The 24117-nt window shown below is 45.5% G+C and overlaps 1 protein-coding gene across 1 annotated transcript in view; it reads right to left on the bottom strand.

The window, feature by feature from the left end:
• The window catches only part of LOC311148729 (unconventional myosin-IXAa-like), a 206571-nt gene that overhangs the window by 47897 nt on the left and 134557 nt on the right, over positions 1-24117 (bottom strand). The window contains exons 10-11 of the mRNA XM_084185703.1: positions 10123-10239; positions 2975-3109 (exon numbers count right to left, since the gene is read on the bottom strand). Of these exons, the coding sequence (XP_084041829.1) occupies positions 2975-3109; positions 10123-10239 (252 nt within the window). The remainder of the gene's footprint in view (positions 1-2974; positions 3110-10122; positions 10240-24117) is intronic.

Here is a 24117-nt window from a genome sequence, read left to right as displayed (position 1 = left end):
GCTAGCAGGGCTAGCGTTGTGGGCAGCGAAGCAGGAAAATAATTTCACGTGTGCAACTTGACATGCCTTCCCCTCCTCCCTAAAAGTAAAAAAAAACGAACTCCACCCATTAAATTCTACATACGACTTACATCATGAAGCATTACTATACAAATCACCCGCCTGGGACATAAGTGTTCACCACCCACAGGGCTCAGCAATAAAGGCCTAAACCTTCCTGTATTACGGAGGGGAACATTACTTTTATGTGCAGCAGAGCTTTTCAGGGGTTATGGCCGTACCAGCGCGCATCTCACTCACACACGCACACACGCACGCACACACGCACGCACACACGCATGCACGCACACACACACACACGCACGCACGCACACACACACGCACGCACGCACACAATGAGTGGTTTATGGAAGTGAAGGGAGGAGCACTGGGGCTGTAAAGGGAGTTGGGAGTGGTGATTTTCAACCTTTAAAGCAGCTATAGATACAGCATTGTCAGTCATAGAGCAACTCTGTCATCTCCCCTCCCTATTTATTCTATTGCCTCTTTTTGGACTCATATTGGCAAGACTATACAAACAGATCTGGGATCAGGCTATGACCTGACATTCTCTGTAAAAATAGTGAAGAGCAGAGAGGTCTGTAGGAGTCACGGTATTGGGATTTAAGATGGATCCACATGACTCATAATGGTGATGTCGTAGTCAAGCGGTAAGTGGAATAAGGTGGTACCGGTAAAGCTACTGAAATCCTACTTAAAAAATAATGGCCATTTTACACTTCATGAAGTTTACAGACTTCAGTGGACGGGTGATGTATTACGACTAAACTGACATTCTATTTACAAAAAGATTCATAGAAATGCGGAACTGAATCGCCCTGTGATTTCAAACATACCAGAGCACAGATGTTTTCTTCAAGTTGGTGAGAAGTCTACACATCTCAGGAGGATGCGTAAATGTGATACACTGTTTGCACATGTGGCCATGGGTTTTTGAGCTCCGATACATCCATAAATCATTTTAATAGAGATGGAGCAAAAATGAAGGAGCACTTGGCATGGTGGTGTAAACATTGGAGCTGGGCCCCCGTTGGGAATAGTATTTGGTACGGTCTTCTTTGCTTTGACCACTGTTCAAACGTAAACACTTGCTTTTGATAAGAGTAACTGATTGGTTGGAGAGGTGAGAGAGCTCTGCTGATAAGAGTAACTGATTGGTTGGAGAGGTGAGACAACCCTGGTGATAAGAGTAACTGATTGATTGGAGAGGTGAGACAACCCTGGTGATAAGAGTAACTGATTGGTTGGAGAGGTGAGACAACCCTGGTGATAAGAGTAACTGAATGGTTGGAGAGGTGAGACAGCCCTGGTGAGAAGAGTAACTGATTGGTTGGAGAGGTGAGACAGCCCTGGTGATAAGAGTAACTGATTGGTTGGAGAGGTGAGAGAGCCCTGCTGATAAGAGTAACTGATTGGTTGGAGAGGTGAGACAACCCTGGTGATAAGAGTAACTTAAGAAACTTACCACAATCACTAGTCTGCATAGGAAACTTACCACAATCACTAGTCTGCATAGGAAACTTACCACATTCACTAGTCTGCATAGGAAACTTACCACAATCACTAGTCTGCATAGGAAACTTACCACAATCACTAGTCTGCATAGGAAACTTACCACAATCACTAGTCTGCATAGGAAACTTACCACAATCACTAGTCTGCATAGGAAACTTACCACAATCACTAGTTTGCATAAGAAACGTACCACAATCCAAAGTTCTCCTAGTATGCCAAAAGCACTAGGGCGCTAGGCTAACTGGGCTAAATGAGACAAAACAATAAACACCACGCAGACATAACAAGAGTACGATGAGTCCATCTCCAGGGCTGCGTCTAAAATGGCACCCTATTCCCATAGCCCACAGGGCTGGGTCAAAAGTAGTGCACTATATAGGGAATAGGGTGCCATTTCTGACGCAGCCCAGGCCATTATGATTCGTAAACAAAGACAGAGGGGAGACAGACGGATTTACTCGAGTCGGGTGCCAAGAGGGCCAAAACACCCTCATCAAAACCATATCAAAATACTACGCCTGGATGCCTCTGCGCACGTAAATTTCTGACCTGGTAAACCATGCATTCCTTCTGACCATGAGGAAATAGCCCTTTTTCACAACACTATCCACTCTATTGACAATGTAGTGACGTTCACACACACCCACTGGGACACACACACACCGTGACACTCTCTCCCACACAGTATGACGCTAACACACATCAAGGCTAGTGTGTGCCCAGAGAGTAAGCCCAGGGTGAGGGTCCTATGGAGAGAGATGACAACACACCTCACAATAGTTACTGTGGAACTAGTTAACAGGCAGACCAGTCACTGCTCTCAGGTTACGTGCTCTGACATCACCACTAAAGAGCCAGACGTCACCGCTAAAGAGCCAGACGTCACAACCATAGAGATAGAATGGTCACAACCATAGAACGGACATTCCCATTCAAGTCAACATTCCGTGATGGGTGGAACCCACAGACATATTATACTTGAACCCATGCCATTCTGTTTCTATGGTTACATCATGGAGCATTGGATTGAATAGGAAACTTTACTGTCCACACAATTCTGTAATTCAAACAGTAAAAAATGGTATGCCAGTCGGGAGTGACTGTAAACACGCCTTATTCTGTTGTTGACCTGAAGTGTGGTCCATACGTACTGACTCACAGAGACACACATTGCACTCCAGGACACACAGACACAGACAGTGGAGGCTGCTGAGGGGAGGACGGTTCATAATAATGGCTGGAACGGCGAGAATGGAACGGCATCAAACACGTGTTTGATGTGTTTCATGTATTTGATATCAATTCCACTGATTCTACTCCAGCTATTGCCATGAGCCCGTCCTCCCCAATTAAGGTGCCAACAACCTCCTGTGGACACACACACAGAAAGAGACCTTACCTGTTCTAGCTTGAAGAGGTGCTGGTTGAAGTAATGATGGAGCCTCTCGTTGGCCAAGTTGATGCAGAACTGCTCAAAGCTGTTGTTCTCGTAGTCTTCAAAGCCAAAGATGTCCAGCACTCCAATTGAAAGAATCTGAAGTGAAAGAGAGAGTTTAGTTAGATGCGTTTTATTTTTGCATACATAACTCAATTTAGAAACAAAGACAATATACTCTTGATGAACCTTCCATCAAAAGAGCCCTACTTAACCCTGGCATCATAGAATACCAAACCACCGTGTCACTGTCAATAGGCGCTATGAATGTTCATATCATCATTATGATAGCTCTATCATATTATGAGAAGAGGTTCGTATACAGCTTTAGTGAAGACCCAAATAACAGAGGGTCTGACTGATTGTGAGTGACGGATGTTAAGCTCTGCTCTTATGTCTCAAGAGTCTATCGGTCTGGCTGAGCACACCAGAGAGCACTGTGGGATAGAGGAAGACTGAGGGACACAACAGATGGATAGAGGAGGACTGAGGGACACAACACAGAGATATCGGAGGACTGAGGGACACAATAGAAAGATAGAGGACTGAGGGACACACAACAGAGAGATATAGGAGGACTGAGGGACACAATAGAAAGATAGAGGAGGACTGAGGGACACACAACAGAGAGATATAGGAGGACTGAGGGACACAATAGAAAGATAGAGGAGGACTGAGGGACACACAACAGAGAGATATAGGAGGACTGAGGGACACAATAGAAAAATAGAGGACTGAGGGACACACAACAGAGAGATATAGGAGGACTGAGGGACACAATAGAAAAATAGAGGACTGAGGGACACACAACAGAGAGATATAGGAGGACTGAGGGACACAATAGAAAGATAGAGGACTGAGAGACACAATTGAAAGATAGAGAAGGACTGAGAGACACCAGAAAGATAGAGGAGGACTGAGGGACACAATAGAAAGATAGAGGAGGACTGAGAGACACCAGAAAGATAGAGGAGGACTGAGAGACACCAGAAAGATAGAGGAGGACTGAGGTACACAATAGAAAGATAGAGGATGACTGAGAGACACAATAGAAAGATAGAGGAGGACTGAGAGACACAACAGAGAGCACTGTGGGATAGAGGAGGACTGAGGGACACAGAGAGCACTGTGGGATAGAGGAGGACTGAGGGGCACAACAGATGGATAGAGGAGGACTGAGGGACACAACAGAGAGAGATAGGAGGACTGAGAGACACAATAGAAAGATAGAGGAGGACAGAGACAACAGAGAGCACTGTGGGATAGAGGAGGACTGAGAGACACAGAGAGCACCATGGGATAGAGGATGACTGAGGGACAGAGAGCACTGTGGGATAGAGGAGGACTGAGGGACACAACAGAGCCTCTCACATGACCCCAAAGCAGTGTAAATCTGACCTCATCTGCTCTCTCTCACACAGGCATGCACACTCTTGTGCACACACGCACCACACACGTCTGTTGAGCACCACTAAAACAAGCAGAAGAGGCCATCATGCCATTTGCAACAATGTTCTAGGCACACACACACAGATTTGGGAGGAGAGAAGCAAATATGATCTGTGATCTAATCATTTGGATGCCCGCTGGGCAAAGCCAGCCAGCTGCCACACGGTTCCCACACACACACACACAGACAGACACAGACACAGACACAGACACAGACAGAGAGCGAGCGAGTGAGAGAAGGGAGATAGACAGGGGAAATGGAGAGAGAGAGAAAGGGGAGATGGAGAGAGAGAGAGCAAGACAACACAGAGAGAGAGAGCGAGAAAGAGAACGAAAGAGAGCGAGCGAGAGAGATAGAACAACACCCTGTAGATCACATCACAACATTACAAGGACACACTGTAGATCACATCACAACATTACAACGACACACTGTAGATCACATCACAACGACACACTGTAGATCACATCACATTAGAACATTACAACAACACACTGTAGATCACATCACATTAAAACATTACAACGACACACTGTAGATCACATCACATTAGAACATTACAACACACTGTAGATCACATCACATTAAAACATTACAACGACACACTGTAGATCACATCACATTAGAACATTACAACACACTGTAGATCACATCACATTAAAACATTACAACAACAAATCTAATTGTATTTGCCACATGCGCCGAATACAACAGGTGTAGACATTACCGTGAAATGCTTACTTACAGCCCATAACCAACAATGCATTTATTTTAAATAAAAAAGTAAAATAAAACAACAACAAAAAAGTGTTGAGAAGAAAAGAGCAGAAGTAAAATAAATTAACAGTAGGGAGGCTATATAAAGGGGGGCACCGGTGCAGAGTCAATGTGCGGGGGCACCGGCTAGTTGAGGTAGTTGAGGTAATATGTACGTGGGTAGAGTTAAAGTGACTATGCATAAATAATTAACAGAGTAGCAGCAGCGTAAAAAGATGGGGTGGGGGGGCAGTGCAAATAGTCTGGGTAGCCATGATTAGCTGTTCAGGAGTCTTATGGCTTGGGGGTAGAAGCTGTTGAGAAGCCTTTTGGACCTAGACTTGGCGCTCCGGTACCGCTTGCCATGCGGTAGCAGAGAGAACAGTCTATGACTAGGGTGGCTGGAGTATGACATTTTGAGGGCCTTCCTCTGACACCGCCTGGTATAGACGTCCTGGATGGCAGGAAGCTTGGCCCCAGTGATATACTGGGCCGTACGCACTACCCTCTGTAGTGCCTTGCGGTCGGAGGCCGAGCAGTTGCCATACCAGGCGGTGATGCAACCAGTCAGGATGCTCTCGATGGTGCAGCTGTATAACTTTTTGAGGATCTGAGGACCCATACCAAATATTTTCAGTCTCCTGAGGGGGAATAGGCTTTGTCGTGCCCTCTTCACGATTGTCTTGGTGTGTTTGGACCATGATAGTTCGTTGGTGATGTGGACACCAAGGAACTTGAAGATCTCGACCTGTTCCACTACAGCCCCGTCGATGAGAATGGGGGCGTGCTCAGTCCTCTTTTTTCCTGTAGTCCACAATCATCTTCTTTGTCTTGGTCACGTTGAGGGAGCGGTTGTTATCCTGGCACCACATGGCTAGGTCTCTGACCTCCTCCCTATAGGCTGTCTCATCGTTGTCGGTGATCAGGCCTACCACTGTTGTGTCGTCGGCAAACTTAATGATGGTGTTGGAGTCGTGCCTGGCCATGCAGTCATGGGTGAACAGGGAGTACAGGAGGGGACTGAGCACGCACCCGAGGGGCCCCCGTGTTGAGGATCAGCGTGGCAGATGTGTTGTTACCTACCCTTACCACCTGGGGGCGTCCCGTCAGGAAGTCCAGGATCCAGTTGCAGAGGGAGGTGTTTAGTCCCAGGATCCATAGCTTAGTGATGAGCTTTGAAGGCACTATGGTGTTGAACGCTGAGCTGTAGTCAATGAATAGCATTCTCACGTAGGTGTTCCTCTTGTCCAGGTGGGAAAGGGCAGTGTGGAGTGCAATAGAGATTGCATCATCTGTGGATCTGTTGGGGCAATATGCAAACTGGAGTGAGTCTAGGGTTTCTGGGATAATGGTGTTGATGTGAGCCATGACAGCCTTTCAAAGCACTTCATGGCTACAGGCGTCAGTGCTACGGGTCGGTAGTCATTTAGGCAGGTTATCTTAGTGTCCTTGGGCACGGGGACTATGGTGGTCTGCTTGAAACATGTTGGTATTACAGACTCAGTCAGGGACATGTTGAAAATGTCAGTGAAGACACTTGCCAGTTGGTCAGCACATGCTCGGAGTACACGTCCTGGTAATCCGTCTGGCCCTGCGGCCTTGTTAATGTTGACCTGCTTAAAAGTCTAACTCACATCGGCTATGGAGAGCGTGATCACAGTCATCCGGAACAGCTGGTGCTCTCATGCATGCTTCAGTGTTGCTTGCCTCGAAGCAAGCATAGAAGTGGTTTAGCTCGTCTGCTAGGCTTGTATCACTGGGCAGCTCGCGGCTGTGCTTCCCTTTGTAGTGTGTAATAGTTTTCAAGCCCTGCCTCATCCGACGAGCGTCAGAGCTGGTGTAGTACGATTCAATCTTAGTCCTGTATTGACTCTTTGCCTGTTTGATAGTTCGTCGGAGGGTATAGCGGGATTTCTTATAAGCGTCCGGGTTAGAGTCCCGCTCCTTGAAAGCGGAAGTTCTACCCTTTAGCTCAGTGCGGATGTTGCCTGTAATCCATGGCTTCTGGTTGGGGTATGTACGTACGGTCACTGTGGGGACGACGTCATTGATGCACTTATTGATGAAGCCAGTGACTGATGTGGTGTACTCCTCAATGCTTTCTGAAGAATCCCGGAACATGTTCCAGTCTGTGCTAGGAAAACAGTCCTGTAGCTTAGCATCTGCGTCATCTGACCACTTTTTTATTAACCGAGTCACTGGTGCTCCCTGCTTTAGTTTTTGCTTATAAGCAGGAATCAGGAGGATAGAGTTATGGTCAGATTTGCCAAATGGAGGGCGAGGGAGAGCTTTGTATGCGTCTCTGTGTGTGGAGTAAAGGTGGTCTAGAGTTTTTTTTCCTCTGGTTGCACATTTAACATGCTGGTAGAAATTAGGTAGAACAGATTTAAGTTTCCCTGCATTAAAGTCCCCGGCCACTAGGAGCGCTGCCTCTGGATGAGCGTTTTCCTGTTTACTTATGGCCTTATACAGCTCATTGAGTGCAATCTTAATGCCAGCATTGGTTTGTGGCAGTAAATAGACAGCTATGAAAAATATAGATGAACACGTGGTCCTCTGTAGCTCAGCTGGTAGAGCACGGCGCTTGTAACGCCAAGGTAGTGGGTTCGATCCCCGGGACCACCCATACACAAAAATGTATGCACGCATGACTGTAAGTCGCTTTGGATAAAAGCGTCTGCTAAATGGCATATTATTATTATATTATTAACACTCTCTTGGTAAATAGTGTGTGGTCTACAGCTTATCATAAGATACTCTACCTCAGACGAGCAAAACCTCGAGACTTCCTTAGTATTTGATTTTGTGCACCAGCTGTTGTTTACAAATATACACAGACCGCCACCCCTTGTCTTACCGGAGTCAGCCGTTCTATCCTGCCGATGTAGTGTATAGCCCGCTAGCTGTATGTTGTCCATGTCGTCGTTCAGCCACGACCCGGTGAAACATAAGATATTACAGTTTTTAATGTCCCGTTGGTAGGACAACCGTAATCGTAGGTCATCCAATTTATTTTCAAATGATTGAACATTGGCTAATAGGATTGATGGAAGAGGCAGTTTACTCGCTCGCCATCGGATCCTTACAAGGCACCCCGACCTACGTCCACGATATCTCCTTCTCTTTCTCCTGCGAATGACGGGGATTTGGGCCTTGTCGGGTGTCTGTAGGATATCCTTCGCGTCCGACTCGTTGAAGAAAAAATCTTCGTCCAATACGAGGTGAGTAATCGCTGTCCTGATATCCAGAAGCTATTTTTGGTTATAAGAGACGATGGGAGAAACATTATGTACATAATAAATTACAAATAACGCGAAAAAACACACATAATAGTACAATTGGTTAGAGGGCTGTAAAACGGCAGCCATCTTCTCCGGCGCCATCTCTTCGTTACACACACTGTAGATCACATCACTCTCCACTCTGACAACTCAGGCACAGGAACAAACAGCCTATGCTTTCTTAACCACAGTGTAAAAACATGATACACTCAACTGACCTTTGATGAAATTATGTGTGTGCGAGTGAGAGAGGGACATAGAGCGAGAGTGTATTTGGGTGCGTCAGTGCTTGCATGTGTAATGTGTGTGTGTGCATGCAAGCAAGCAAGTATGTAATGTGTGTTTTTATTTTACCAGGTAAGTTGACTGAACACATTCTCATTTACAGCAATGACCTGGGGAATATACTGAACAACAATATAAACCCAACATGTAACAATTTCAACGATTTTACTGAGTTACAGTTCATACTGTATAAGGAAATCAGTCAATTTAAATCATTAGGCCCTAATCTATGGATTTCACATGACAGGGCAGGGGTGCAGCTATGGGTGGGCCTGGGAGGGCATAGGCCCACCTACTTGGGAGCCAGGCCCACCCACTGGGGTGGCTGGTCTCAGATGATCCCACAGGTGAAGAAGCCGGATGTGGAGGTCCTGGGCTGGCGTGGTTACACATGGTCTGCGGTTGTGAGGTCGGTTGGACGTACTACCAAATTCTCTAAAACGACGTTAGAGTCAGCTTATGGTAGAGAAATTAACATTCAATTCTCTGGCAACTGCTCTGGTGGACATTCCTGCAGTCAGCATATCAATTGCACGCTCCCTCAAAACTTGAGACATCCGTGGCATTGTGTTGTGTAACAAAACTGCACATTCTAGAGTGGCCTTTTATTATCCCTAGCACAAGATGCGTCTGTGTAATGATCATGCTGTTTAATCAGCTTCTTAATGTGCCACACCTGTCAGGTGGATGGATTATCTTGGCAAAGGAGAAATGTTAACTAACAGGGATGTAAACAAATTTGCGCATAACATTTTTGAGAAATAAGCTTTTTGTGCATATGGAAAATTTCTGGGATCTTTTATTTCAGCTCATGAAACATGGGACCAACACTTTACATGTTGTGTTTATATTGTTGTTCAGTATAGAAACAGAGCAGAGGAGATGAGGGGGGATGAATGAGCCAATTGGAAGCTGGTGATGATTAGGTGGCCATGATGGTATGAGGGCCAGATTGGGAATTTAGCCAGTATGCCGGGGATACGATAAGTGCCATGGGATCTTTAGTGACCACAGAGTGTCAGGACACCCGTTTAACATCCCATCTGAAAGACAGCACCTTACACAGGGCAATGACCCCAATTACTGCAATGGGGCATTGGGATATTTTCTGGGGACCAGAGGAAAGAGTGCCTCTTACTTGCCCTCCAACACCACTTCCAGCAGCATCTGGTCTCCCATCCAGGGACCGACCAGGACCAAAGCTGCTTAGCTTCAGAGGCAAGCCAGCAGAGGGATGCAGGGTGGTATGCTGCTGTGTGACAGAGTTTGCATGAATTATGTGTGTGTGTGTGTGTTGTGTGAGTGTATATGTGCTGTGTGTGTGTGTGTCCAAATCCTACCTTGGCACTGTGCTCCAGGTCCTTGTTGTTGAGCAGAGCATGGTTGGTCCTGAACACGATCCAGTCAAACAGGGCGCTGTACAGGGATTTGGCCATGGAGTCCCGCACGGTACCAGCCTACATACACAGAGACAATCATGAGACATGGACACATTTTACCATCTGCTCCAATCACAGCGCTATACACACACTGTACATTCATCTAATCTGGACCGTGGGCTGATCCTTCTGTAACCCCCCCCCTTCACACACACAGATACACACAGACAGATACACACGTACACGTACAGTTGTTGAAAGCCTTACATAATGTAGATTAGGTATAAAGCAACAATGGCAAACATTTATAAAATTATCTGCTGCACCGTACACAACAAATAGAGAAAAGTGTGAGGGTGTGTGTGTGCGCGCGCTTTCCATCAATGTACAGGTCTCTCTGTCTGTCTGTTTCTGTGTCTGTCTGTATGTGTCTGTCTGTTTCTGTCTGTGTCTGTCTATCTGTTTCTCTCTGTGTCTGTCTGTCTGTTTCTCTCTGTGTCTGTCTGTCTGTCTGTCTGTCTGTCTCTCTCTGTCTGTCTGTCTCTGCGTCTATCTGTCTGTTTCTCTCTGTGTCTGTCTGTCTGTCTGTCTGTCTGTCTGTCTGTCTGTCTGTCTGTCTGTCTGTCTGTCTGTCTGTCTGTCTGTCTGTCTCTGCGTCTATCTGTCTGTTTCTCTCTGTGTCTGTCTGTCTGTCTGTCTGTCTGTCTGTCTGTTTCTCTCTGTGTCTGTCTGTTTCTCTCTGCGTCTGTCTGTTTCTCTCTGCGTCTGTCTGTCTGTCTCTGCGTCTGTCTGTCTGTCTCTGCGTCTGTCTGTTTCTGTCTATCTGTCTGTGTCTGTTTCTGTCTATCTGTCTGTGTCTGTTTCTGTCTATCTGTCTGTGTCTGTTTATGTCTATCTGTCTGTGTCTGTTTATGTCTGTGTCTGTCTGTCTGTGTCTGTCTGTCTGTGTCTGTCTGTCTGTGTCTGTGTCTGTCTGTGTCTGTCTGTGTCTGTCTGTGTCTGTCTGTCTGTGTCTGTCTGTCTGTGTCGTCTGTGTCTGTCTGTCTGTGTCGTCTGTTTCTCTCTGTGTCTGTCTGTCTGTTTCTCTCTGTGTCTGTCTGTCTGTTTCTCTCTGTGTCTGTCTGTCTGTTTCTCTCTGTGTCTGTCTGTCTGTTTCTCTCTGTGTCTGTCTGTCTGTTTCTCTCTGTGTCTGTCTGTCTGTTTCTCTCTGTGTCTGTCTGTTTCTCTCTGTTTCTCTCTGTGTCTGTCTGTCTGTCTGTCTGTCTGTCTGTCTGTCTCTGCGTCTGTCTGTCTGTCTGTCTCTGCGTCTGTTTGTCTGTCTGTCTCTGCGTCTGTCTGTCTGTCTGTCTCTCTCTGTGTCTGTCTGTCTGTCTGTCTCTCTCTGTGTCTGTCTGTTTCTCTCTATGTCTGTCTGTTTCTCTCTGCGTCTGTCTGTTTCTCTCTGCGTCTGTCTGTTTCTGTTTCTCTCTGCGTCTGTCTGTTTCTGTCTGTCTCTGCGTCTGTCTGTCTGTCTCTGCGTCTGTCTGTCTGTCTGTCTGTCTGTCTGTCTGTCTGTCTCTGCGTCTGTCTGTCTGTCTGTCTCTGCGTCTGTCTGTCTGTCTGTCTGTCTCTGCGTCTGTCTGTCTGTCTGTCTCTCTCTGTGTCTGTCTGTCTGTCTGTCTCTCTCTGTGTCTGTCTGTTTCTCTCTATGTCTGTCTGTTTCTCTCTGCGTCTGTCTGTTTCTGTTTCTCTCTGCGTCTGTCTGTTTCTGTCTGTCTCTGCGTCTGTCTGTTTCTGTCTCTGCGTCTGTCTGTCTGTCTGTCTGTCTGTCTGTCTGTCTGTCTGTCTGTCTGTCTGTCTGTCTGTCTGTCTGTCTGTCTCTGTCTGTTTCTCTCTGCGTCTGTCTGTTTCTCTCTGCGTCTGTCTGTCTGTCTGTATGTGTCTGTCTGTCTCTGCGTCTGTTTGTGTCTGTCTGTCTGTGTCTGTCTGTCTGTTTATGTCTGTCTGTCTGTTTCTGTCTATCTGTCTGTGTCTGTTTCTGTGTCTGTTTGTGTCTGTCTGTATGTGTCGGTCTGTATGTGTCGGTCTGTATGTGTTGGTTTCTCTCTGTGTCGGTCTGTCTGTTTCTCTCTGTGTCTGTCTGTTTCTGTCTATCTGTCTGTTTCTCTCTGTGTCTGTCTGTTTCTGTCTATCTGTCTGTTTCTCTCTGTTTCTGTCTGTCTGTCTGTCTGTCTGTCTGTCTGTCTGTCGGTCTGTCGGTCTGTCGGTCTGTCGGTCGGTCTGTCTGTCGGTCTGTCTCTGTCTGTCTCTGTCTGTCTCTGTCTGTCTGGCTACTGTATTTCCTATACCATATATCTACCCATCTGTATAAGTATATCTCCATCTCTTTATAAATGTATCTATCTAGACATTTACCTGTCTGACTGTCTGTTTACTCGTCTCTCAATACAGATATATATGTCTGTTTGTCCATCTGCAGTATCATTGACTCTCTGTACAGTACTGCAATGCACCAGCTTAGCAAAACCAAGGCGCACAGGTTGTGTTTCTCTCTACCTTTAGCTGATCAATGTCAATGTAACCTTAACAAGCTTTGACGTGTGTAATTTAGAGAGGCTAATGAACATATGGACTATCATCAGAATTCTGACCTGTTCTGTTCGATCATCAGCATTCTGACCTGTTCTATCATCTGCATTCTGATCTGTTCTGTTCTATCATCAGCATTCTGACCTGTTCTGTTCTGTTCTATCATCAGCATTCTGACCTGATCTGTTCTATCATCAGCATTCTGACCTGATCTGTTCTATCATCAGCATTCTGACCTGATCTGTTCTATCATCAGCATTCTGACCTGATCTGTTCTATCATCAGCATTCTGACCTGATCTGTTCTATCATCAGCATTCTGACCTGATCTGTTCAATCATCAGCATTCTGACCTGTTCTGTTCTATCATCAGCATTCTGACCTGTTCTGTTCTATCATCAGCATTCTGACCTGATCTGTTCTATCATCAGCATTCTGACCTGTTCTGTTCTATCATCAGCATTCTGACCTGTTCTGTTCTATCATCAGCATTCTGACCTGTTCTGTTCTATCATCAGCATTCTGACCTGTTCTGTTCTATCATCAGCATTCTGACCTGATCTGTTCTATCATCAGCATTCTGACCTGATCTGTTCTATCATCAGCATTCTGACCTGATCTGTTCTATCATCAGCATTCTGACCTGTTCTGTTCTATCATCAGCATTTTGACCTGATCTGTTCTATCATCAGCATTCTGACCTGATCTGTTCCATCATCAGCATTCTGACCTGATCTGTTCTATCATCAGCATTCTGACCTGATCTGTTCTATCATCAGCATTCTGACCTGTTCTGTTCTATCATCAGCATTCTGACCTGATCTGTTCTATCATCCACATTATGATCTGTTCTGTTCTATCATCAGCATTATCATCGGATCTGTTCTATCATCTGAATTCTGACCTGTTCTGTTCTATCATCAGCATTCTGACCTGATCTGTTCTATCATCAGCATTCTGACCTGATCTGTTCTATCTAGCATCAGCATTCTGACCTGATCTGTTCTGTTCTATCATCAGCATTCTGACCTGATCTGTTCTATCATCAGCATTCTGACCTGATCTGTTCTTCAAGGACACAATATGTGGTGCTGAGACATTGGGGAATGTGAGGCGTTTTCTGTCAAGTTTATTTATGTGGTTCATCTTTTTCCCTCTGAACCTGTAAAGGTGTTGAACTAGAAGATTAAAAACTAAACTACCCTCTTGACCTTCCATAACCTCTTCACACAGTAGGTCTAATGACAATGCTGTTAGATAGGTGGAAGTTTCTGACCAAAGCACTAAATGGAGACTACGCATCACAGGAAGTCTCACATCTGCTACGTCGCTGCATTAATTAACACCATTGGTGTTAGCTGTTAGCCCACAGCCTATCAAGCCCACAGGCGCTAAACTAGTGGAGAACAATGTTAGCCAGCATCAGAGTAACATGTTAGCATGCCAGCTAAGTTCCTCTAATGCTAACAATGTTAGCTAGCCAACAGTAGTGTAACGTCTGTTAGCATGCCAGCTAACAGCCAACAAGGCCCTCTGGTTTTTCTATGACGCCCCAAGCCCTGCTGTGCTACAACACTACAGCTTTAGGTGTTTTGCGATTCAGAGCCAAAGCTTTAAGTGTCTCCAGACAGACAAATCACTTTTTGGATACTTCAGCTATCCATAAAAACAACAGTGCCAAGACAGACGATTACGTGCCTCAACAAGCCAAAGGGAAAATATGCTCTCCACTTACAGATGATGAAAGGCATGCTAAGCTAATATAAGTGAAGTTAAAATGAGGACTTGGACATATGACCATCCGCCTTTGGCAGTTTGGAGTGTTATGGAAGGGGACTGGGCGGTTTGGAGTGTTATGGAAGGGGACTGGGCGGTTTGGAGTGTTATGGAAGGGGACTGGGCGGTTTGGAGTGTTATGGAAGGGGACTGGGCGGTTTGGAGTGTTATGGAAGGGGACTGGGCGGTTTGGAGTGTTATGGAAGGGGACTGGGCGGTTTGGAGTGTTATGGAAGGGGACTGGGCGGTTTGGAGTGTTATGGAAGGGGACTGGGCGGTTTGGAGTGTTATGGAAGGGGACTGGGCGGTTTGGAGTGTTATGGAAGGGGACTGGGCGGTTTGGAGTGTTATGGAAGGGGACTGGGCGGTTTGGAGTGTTATGGAAGGGGACTGGGCGGTTTGGAGTGTTATGGAAGGGGACTGGGCGGTTTGGAGTGTTATGGAAGGGGACTGGGCGGTTTGGATGTTATGGAAGGGGACTGGGCGGTTTGGAGTGTTATGGAAGGGGACTGGGCGGTTTGGAGTGTTATGGAAGGGGGCTGGGCGGTTTGGAGTGTTATGGAAGGGGGCTGGGCGGTTTGGAGTGTTATGGAAGGGGACTGGGCGGTTTGGAGTGTTATGGAAGGGGACTGGGCGGTTTGGAGTGTTATGGAAGGGGACTGGGCGGTTTGGAGTGTTATGGAAGGGGACTGGGCGGTTTGGAGTGTTATGGAAGGGGACTGGGCGGTTTGGAGTGTTATGGAAGGGGACTGGGCGGTTTGGAGTGTTATGGAAGGGGACTGGGCGGTTTGGAGTGTTATGGAAGGGGACTGGGCGGTTTGGAGTGTTATGGAAGGGGACTGGGCGGTTTGGAGTGTTATGGAAGGGGACTGGGCGGTTTGGAGTGTTATGGAAGGGGACTGGGCGGTTTGGAGTGTTATGGAAGGGGACTGGGCGGTTTGGAGTGTTATGGAAGGGGACTGGGCGGTTTGGAGTGTTATGGAAGGGGACTGGGCGGTTTGGAGTGTTATGGAAGGGGACTGGGCGGTTTGGAGTGTTATGGAAGGGGACTGGGCGGTTTGGAGTGTTATGGAAGGGGACTGGGCGGTTTGGAGTGTTATGGAAGGGGACTGGGCGGTTTGGAGTGTTATGGAAGGGGACTGGGCGGTTTGGAGTGTTATGGAAGGGGACTGGGCGGTTTGGAGTGTTATGGAAGGGGACTGGGCGGTTTGGAGTGTTATGGAAGGGGACTGGGCGGTTTGGAGTGTTATGGAAGGGGACTGGGCGGTTTGGAGTGTTATGGAAGGGGACTGGGCGGTGGAAAAGCAAAACAGACTTCTATAACTGGATGATCTGTGTGGCTGACACATTAATGACAAAGTTACTCCAACAGTAGGCAATCTTATGCATGCTTTGTGTAGCTACTGTAGCTAGCATAGACTGAATATGGGTTGATGTGAGTGGAGTTTGAGTCAGGTTAGAGCTGTGGTTGGTCAGATATGAGTCACCGCAGTAAAATTCCACGTGACCGTTGAGTCACCGTAATCTCCTCTTATGCACTCTGGACATGCGATGGTAGCACCCAACTGGCTAACGACCATCAGGTCCTAATGGCCTGGTACTCAGGGCTCTATTGTCCCTCTAACCACTCCGACATCAATGCAAATGCAATCGAAAATCACAAACACTTATCATCAAAACGGTATCATGGTTTTAAAACTCAGCTCACTGTGATTGATCAATTTGAAGAAAGAAGTTCAACAACAGGTTGAAACTGAGTGTAAAACATGGTCATTTTAGATGTTGTTTCAAAGCCTAATAATGAAATGGACAGCTTTCTAAGGTGACGATTCATTCAAAACACCCATATGCATATTAGAGCTGATGCATATGCATAGGCTTATGAGCCCAAGTGCGAAAAAACAACAACAATTAAAAGTATGATTATGTCGTTATACAATACATAGCCTACCGCATATTATGCGCGGCAGAAAAACATGAAACAAAACTGATTTAAGATGCCCTTGGTTACATAATTGGTCTAGCCTATACTCCAAAATTAAACTAATTCGAGTAGTCGCCTTTTATTTAATTTTTTATTTAACTTTTCTTTAACCAGGGAGACACATTGAGACCTAGGTCTCATTCACAAGCGTGCCCTGGGAACAACAGTCACATCAGCACACACACAATGATATACAAAATATACACAATATACATATTAGCCATTATAATCAAATAAAACAAACACATTCATCACTATAAAATCCATAACCAATTTCCTAAATTGACCCAGGGACACAGGATCATCCAAACGAAGTGCCAACTGGAGACTATTCCACACATGAGGTGCCTGATATGAAAAAGCAGATCTCCTGAACTCTGAGGTTACCAAGGGAGACATCATCGTTAACCAGCCCTGTGACCTTGTATTATAACCTGAAATTCTACATTTCAACAAATATGTGAAGTATGTTGGAAGCTTGTGGAGTAGGGCTTTATCAACAGAGAGTATTGAAGTGATCTACTAGTCTTTAAAGAGGTCCAGCCAACAGGTAGAGGATGCAGTGATGAGTATTAAAACTGTCCGATGTAATAAATCGAAGGGTGCTATGATGAACAGAATCAAGGTATTTTAGAGTAGAGTCAGTTGCACTTTGGTAGACGGTATCACCATAGTCAAGAACAGGTAGAAAAGTTGATTCTACAATTCGTTTCCTGCTAGCCAGTGAAAAACAAGCTTTATTTACATTTAAGCTTCCTAACAAGCTAATTTGTATGTTTCTTAAACGATAGATCATTGTCCATCCAAATACCAAAGTATTTGTATGCTGGGACTTGTTCAACTACAGAACCATTCAGGGAGTGAAGATGTAACCCAACTGAGATACTTTTACGAGACTTTGAAAACAGCATGTATTTAGTTTGCCTGTATTAAGTACAAGCTTTAAATTCGTCAGGGCTTCCTGAACAGCTGCAAAATCAGACTAACCTTGACACAGCTAAATCAGCAGTCGGAGCAATTGCATACATAATAGTATCATCCACATCCAAATGAAGATCACAATTTTTCCACAAATTGACCAATAGCATTTATGTCAATCTTAAAAAGAACAGGTCCTAATATTGATCCATGTGGAACACCTTTATGTTCCTCAAGAAAATCTGACTTAACTCCATCCAACACAATGGCCTGAGTTCTGTCTCTAAGATAGTCACGAAACCAAGAACATGTGGTAGAGCCAAGGCCTGTCGATGACAGTTTCTTCAACAAAATACCAGGATCCACAGTATCAAAGTCCTTAGACAGGTCTATAAACAAAACAGCACAACTTGAGTGTGGACTGTATTATTATGCATACTGGATGGACTGGTTAACTTCTGCTGCCAAAATGTCTATCCATGAGTCTGGGACAGAACATATAGCCCTAGTCGATGCAGTTGGTTCATTGATTGTGCAGGGCGATTTTGAATAGCCTAGTAATAGGGATTCTATTATTTATTATTTCCATAATTAATTGGTTGACACATTTGTATTTCTTTTTTATTTTACCTTTATTTAACTAGGCAAGTCAGTTAAGAACAAATACTTATTTACAATGATGGCCTACACCGGCCAAACCCGGACGACGCTGGGCCAATTGTGCGCCGCCCTATGGGACTCCCCAATCACAGCCGGTTGTGATACAGCCTGGAATCGAACCAGGGGGTCTGTAGTGACGCCTCAAGCACTGAGATGCAGCGCCTTAGACCGCTGCGCCACTCGGGATCCCACATTACCGTCATAATATCTCACCTCCATGCGTTTCCATCTCCTCCCCTCTCTCCTCTCTCCTTTATTACTTTCTCAATCGTGCACAGGGGCTGTCAACAGTTTAATTAAATATGTTTCAATTTTGAAAACATGTTACTATCCATGTTCCTGAACAAATTTCACTTGGTTTTCCAAGTTAAGCACTGGGTAGCTGAAGGAACAGGGTTGGAGAGCCCATGGCATACAGAGTACTGGGTAGCTGAAGGAACAGGGTTGGAGAGCCCATGGCATACAGAGTACTGGGTAGCTGAAGGAACAGGGTTGGAGAGCCCATGGCATACAGAGTACTGGGTAGCTGAAGGAACAGGGTTGGAGAGCCCATGGCATACAGAGTAATGGGTAGCTGAAGGAACAGGGTTGGAGAGCCCACGGCATACAGAGCACTGGGTAGCTGAAGGAACAGGGTTGGAGAGCCCACGGCATACAGAGTACTGGGTAGCTGAAGGAACAGGGTTGGAGAGCCCATGGCATACAGAGTACTGGGTAGCTGAAGGAACAGGGTTGGAGAGCCCATGGCATACAGAGTACTGGGTAGCTGAAGGAACAGGGTTGGAGAGCCCATGGCATACAGAGTACTGGGTAGCTGATGGAACAGGGTTGGAGAGCCCATGGCATACAGAGTACTGGGTAGCTGAAGGAACAGGGTTGGAGAGCCCATGGCATACAGAGTAATGGGTAGCTGATGGAACAGGGTTGGAGAGCCCATGGCATACAGAGTACTGGGTAGCTGGAGGAACAGGGTTGGAGAGCCCACGGCATACAGAGCACTGGGTAGCTGATGGAACAGGGTTGGAGAGCCCATGGCATACAGAGTACTGGGTAGCTGAAGGAACAGGGTTGGAGAGCCCATGGCATACAGAGTACTGGGTAGCTGATGGAACAGGGTTGGAGAGCCCATGGCATACAGAGTAATGGGTAGCTGAAGGAACAGGGTTGGAGAGCCCATGGCATACAGAGTAATGGGTAGCTGATGGAACAGGGTTGGAGAGCCCATGGCATACAGAGTTTGGGTGGAATATCACCTGGTCGGGGCAGTGAGAGCATGTTCCTCAAACAGTTCTTGATGTGTGGAGTGAAATAAGTGTTGTTATATGTATTTCTCAGCTGCTCATATTAATCACATGCTCCGCTATAAAACCAAAGTAGCCTACCCATCGTCATTGAAAGATGGACCGGCGGGAGGAAAGAGCGATGCCTCCATTCACTATTACAGTACATACAGATGACGTCTTTTTCCCTGCCGCTGTTCCTACCCATTTGATAATGGGCCATTCTAAATCTAAACTCATTTGACATATTAGTAAAGACAAGATTCAATTGAGAATAGTCTGATGGGTGAAAATATGATCACTTGACGAGAGAACAGGGTGTGCAGCCTGAGGCAAGGATCAGAGCGCAAGCTTTTTTTGCAACTTTATCAAATCACCAATATTCTATAGTCGCATCATGCTGCCCAGATATGCTTTGATTTCTAAAGAGATTCTAAGGTTTGTATCATTCACAACTAAAGTTGCCAAATAACTCTAAATCTAGTGTATAGGACCTGATCACTTTTACACTCAAAATAGCCACTTCATACGCGCACTCGCTCCTTACATTTACATTTTAGTCATTTAGCAGATGCTCTTATCCAGAGCGAATTACAGTTAGTGAGTGCATACATTTTATATATACATATATATACATTTTTTCATACTGGCCCCCCGTGGGAATCGAACACACAACCCTGGTGTTGCAAACGCCATGCTCTACAAACATCCCTGCCGGCCATTCCCTCCCCTACCCTGGACGACGCTGGGCCATTTGTGCACCGCCCCATGGGTCTCCCGGTCGCGGCCGGCTACGACAGAGCCTGGATTCGAACCAGGATCTCTAGTGGCACAGCTAGCACTGCGATGCAGTGCCTTAGACCACTGCGCCACTCGGGAGACTTTCCTTAATGGGAAAAATATCCTTTCCATTTTATTCAGCTAAGTACAGTTATATTCTTCTGACTATAAAATCATATAATATAAAATAATGGCAGGGGACTTATAAGCATATCTTGTCTACAGCCTACGGTGTGGAGCATAGCCAGATAACATACAATAGGCCAACTCATATTCTGTTCTTCTGAAATAAAATGTTCTTTAGACCTGCCTAAAATAAATAATGGATTTATTGTGATGGTGCATATTCAATTGATTTATTCGACTTTTTAAAATGTAGATGTTGCAAAGGCGTGCATCAGCAGCTTGTACGCCAGGAGATACTAAACATGTTTATGTTCATTAACAGTAAATTACAGTGAGACCGGCTGACCGCCACAGCCCTAGTGTGGGCCACCACGAGCCAGAACAGCTTCAACGTGCCATGGCATAGATTCTACAAGTGTCTGGAACTCTATAGGAAGGATGTTCTGTTGATCCTGGTGGTTTTGGCCCACATGTAAGTTTGTGCTGTAACTAGAGGCAGGTCCAACATATAACATACAGGTAGCTGCCAAAATAATGGAAACACTTGAGTAAATGAGGGATACAAAGTATATTGAACGCAGGTGCTTCCACACAGGTGTGGTTCCTGAGTTAATTACGCAATTAACATCCCATCATGCTTTTTCTGGGCAGGCCATGGCCGTCTCAGTCACCAGATCTCAACCCAATTGAACACTTCTGGGAGATTCTGGAGCGGAGCCTGAGACTGCGTTTGCCACCACCATCAACACAACACCAAATGATGGAATTTCTCGTGGAAGAACGGTGTCGCATTCCTCCAATAGAGTTCCAGATACTTGTAGACTCTGTGCCAAGGTGCACTGAAGCTGTTCTGACTCATGGTGGCCCAACGCCCTATTAAGACACTATTGTTGGATTTTCCTTTATTTTGGCCGTTACATGTAGGTCTGTGGTGTAACTGTAACAGATTATAGAGCTAACACCATTTCCTACTTTACATGACAGAGAACATTGTCTGTAAGACCTACATACTACATTGTATATGAACCTTCTGTAACCTTGCATGCCCCTGAACACACCCCTTATGTACAATAGAGTGTTTGCAGGCAGTAAGTGTGTTTAAACCGCTTCGACTAGGTCCCAGGTGAGCACAGATTCACGATGAAGAAAAAATATGTTATATATAGAACACATTTCTAATAAACAATCCGTAATGTTGCGCGTCCCTAAGCACACACGATATGTACAGTGCATTTCAACTAGGTCCAGGGGAGCAGAGAATTGTGACCGAGCAAAAATCTGCGTATTAAAAAGCCTTCTCCTCCCTACTGCATTATTGACCTCATCGTTATTTTTTAGAGGAATGAGCTTCACTGTTTCCTGCTCCCAAAGGTGATGTAAGTCCACATGCATTATGCAACCCAATCAAAACACGCTCCCAATCAAAACTGCTCAAAAAGGTTAGCCTGGGATTTTCAAACACGATAAGAACATTTGCGATGATGTGTCGTGTGAACGAACATCCACTGTCACGAAACAACACGATTACATTTTTACCACAATGGGAGTGCAGAGCTAGAAAAATCAGGAAATGGAATGGATGGAGTGAAAAAAAGTAGCTAAAAGCAACGTTTTTATGCAAGGACCACCCTAAATAATTAGAGGGAAGTTATCAGAGAGAGTTTAGTAAACTTATGGGGTCGAGCCTGTAATGAGGTCTTGGCTGGTGTTTGGTAATTAGAAGCCGGGAGCGCCTTGGTCTTTCTCGCTAATGGCTCCCAAACACGTTCCGCGAGCCACGGGAGGTGTAAAACAACACCCTGCATGAGCCCACACTGCACGTGGCTCGCTAGCCTCTTCTCCGCAGGGCTGGCTGTGTTTTTGAGGCGTTTGTGTCCAATTGGATGCCTGTTTTTGATGCCAGTTGATAGGAGAGTGCGTGTTTGATTGTGTGTTTAGCTGCAAAGACAAAAACAGTTGTGCTATAGCTTGGCACCATTTAATCTAAAGCACATGAACGCATGGTTCCTCCAAACGTCTCACTTTAAAACAGGAAACAGTAAGTGGTGGAATCTGATTATCTGGAGCCAAATCGACAGCGAGTCAGCGTAGCTTATCTACACACACACAAACACACACACACACACACACACACACTACATAGCAGAGCTGGGGTTAATTAAAACAACACACTCTTCCTCTCTCATTAGCTAGCGTGCAGCAAGCCATAGCTACAGTAGGCTTTTATAGGACCTCTCTCGTGAAATAACTAAGTTAATGCTTGGTAATACAGAATTGCCACTAGAATAAAATGGTAATGAGAGCTGGAAACGGACAGGTATACAACCACTCAAGTCTTTAAAAAAAAAGAAAATAAAGTCTTAGGGGCCAAAAGGAGACAATGGAACAGGACCTCTCCCAAATCAGCCTATCTGAACCCCAGCGTGACGGGACAGCTGCCCGGGAGATGCTTTTGTCCTGGAGGGCAGAAAAGATGCAACACTTGCCAAGTCCTTTCTTCACAGGCCCTTGTACAATAAAAGGGTTTAATGTAATGGCAGAAAGCCGGCCAGGGAGAAAAGAGAGAGTAACTGTAGCTCAGTTGGTAGAGCATGGCGCTTGCAACGCCAGGGTTGTGGGTTCGATTCCCACGGGGGGCCAGTATGAAAAAAGTATGAAAAATGTATGCACTCACTAACTGTAAGTCGCTCTGGATAAGAGCGTCTGCTAAATGACTAAAATGTAAAATGTCTATTAACACATCGTTACACCACTGTCCATAGCCATAATATGACTCTATTCCTTTGAACATTTTGTGAGTGTAATGTTTACTGTTCATTTCTGAATGTTTATTTCACTTTTATTTATTATCTATTTCACTTGCTTTGGTAATGTAAACATATATTTCCCATGCCAATAAAGACCATTTGAAATGAATTGAGTAAGGGGGAAAGAGAGAGAGAGAAGGCTGTATAGGCCTATTTTGAGATGTTACGGTGACCAGGGAAGGGCCTCTGCAGTCACTAATCCTTTTCTCCACGGCTGCCGGGCCAACAACAACCACAGCCTTATCGTACTGTAGTACAGAGAACATGCTTGGTGCTGTTGTGTGGATTCTGTTCTAAATCTGAATCTCTCCCTCTCCCTGGACTACCATAGAGCCCATTGTCTGAGTCTCTATTACACGGCTGTCTATGGAGAGGCTGAGGGAGACAGGATTTTGTTTCAGTATATTTGACAGCGAAAACAGGAACTCATGAAACCGTTGATAGCTAATGTTAGTTAAATAGACCTGGGCCGTGTTCATTATGCACAAAAAATAAAAATAAAACAGAATGAAACAGGGAGGGACATCCAGGACTTGTCCAATGAGAAATGCACATTTCCGTTTTCTGTTTAAATGTTTACCGTTGTGTGCTTTCGTATTCAGGTCATTTTAAAGAGGCCCCCATCAATGTGCGACAGTGATGCTGTGGGGGTAAATGCCACATTAGTAAACCTCACAGGAAAAAGGAAGTCACAGAGGAAGAGACCCCCAACGCCTCAACCCTGATGCAGCGGCGCCAAAACAAATCCTCCTGAGACCAACTGAGCCACACGGGATGTACCAGAGAGGAAGAGGTGAAGCGAGAGGTTTTACTCCGCCCAAAATCTGTCCTCGAAAATAAACCCACAAAGTGAGGAATTTTGTATGGAGGTCAATGAGTGTCGAATTTGGTCAACGAAAAAGCAATTGCTAATTTGCTACGTGAGGCTTATTTGATGTAATAGAAGTTTCGTAATGGTTAGGTTGTTACAAATGCACTGATATAAGTGGACGCACGTGGCGTTTCATAAAAAACAAACAAAAAAAAACTACTTTATATCGGAGTTGTGCCTGTTATCA

This window comes from Coregonus lavaretus (genome assembly GCF_964263955.1).
Source record: "Coregonus lavaretus genome assembly, chromosome: 21".
Taxonomy (NCBI): domain Eukaryota; kingdom Metazoa; phylum Chordata; class Actinopteri; order Salmoniformes; family Salmonidae; genus Coregonus; species Coregonus lavaretus.
The sequence above is the reverse complement of the archived record's forward strand: the minus strand, read 5'-3'. Positions and strand labels throughout refer to the sequence as shown.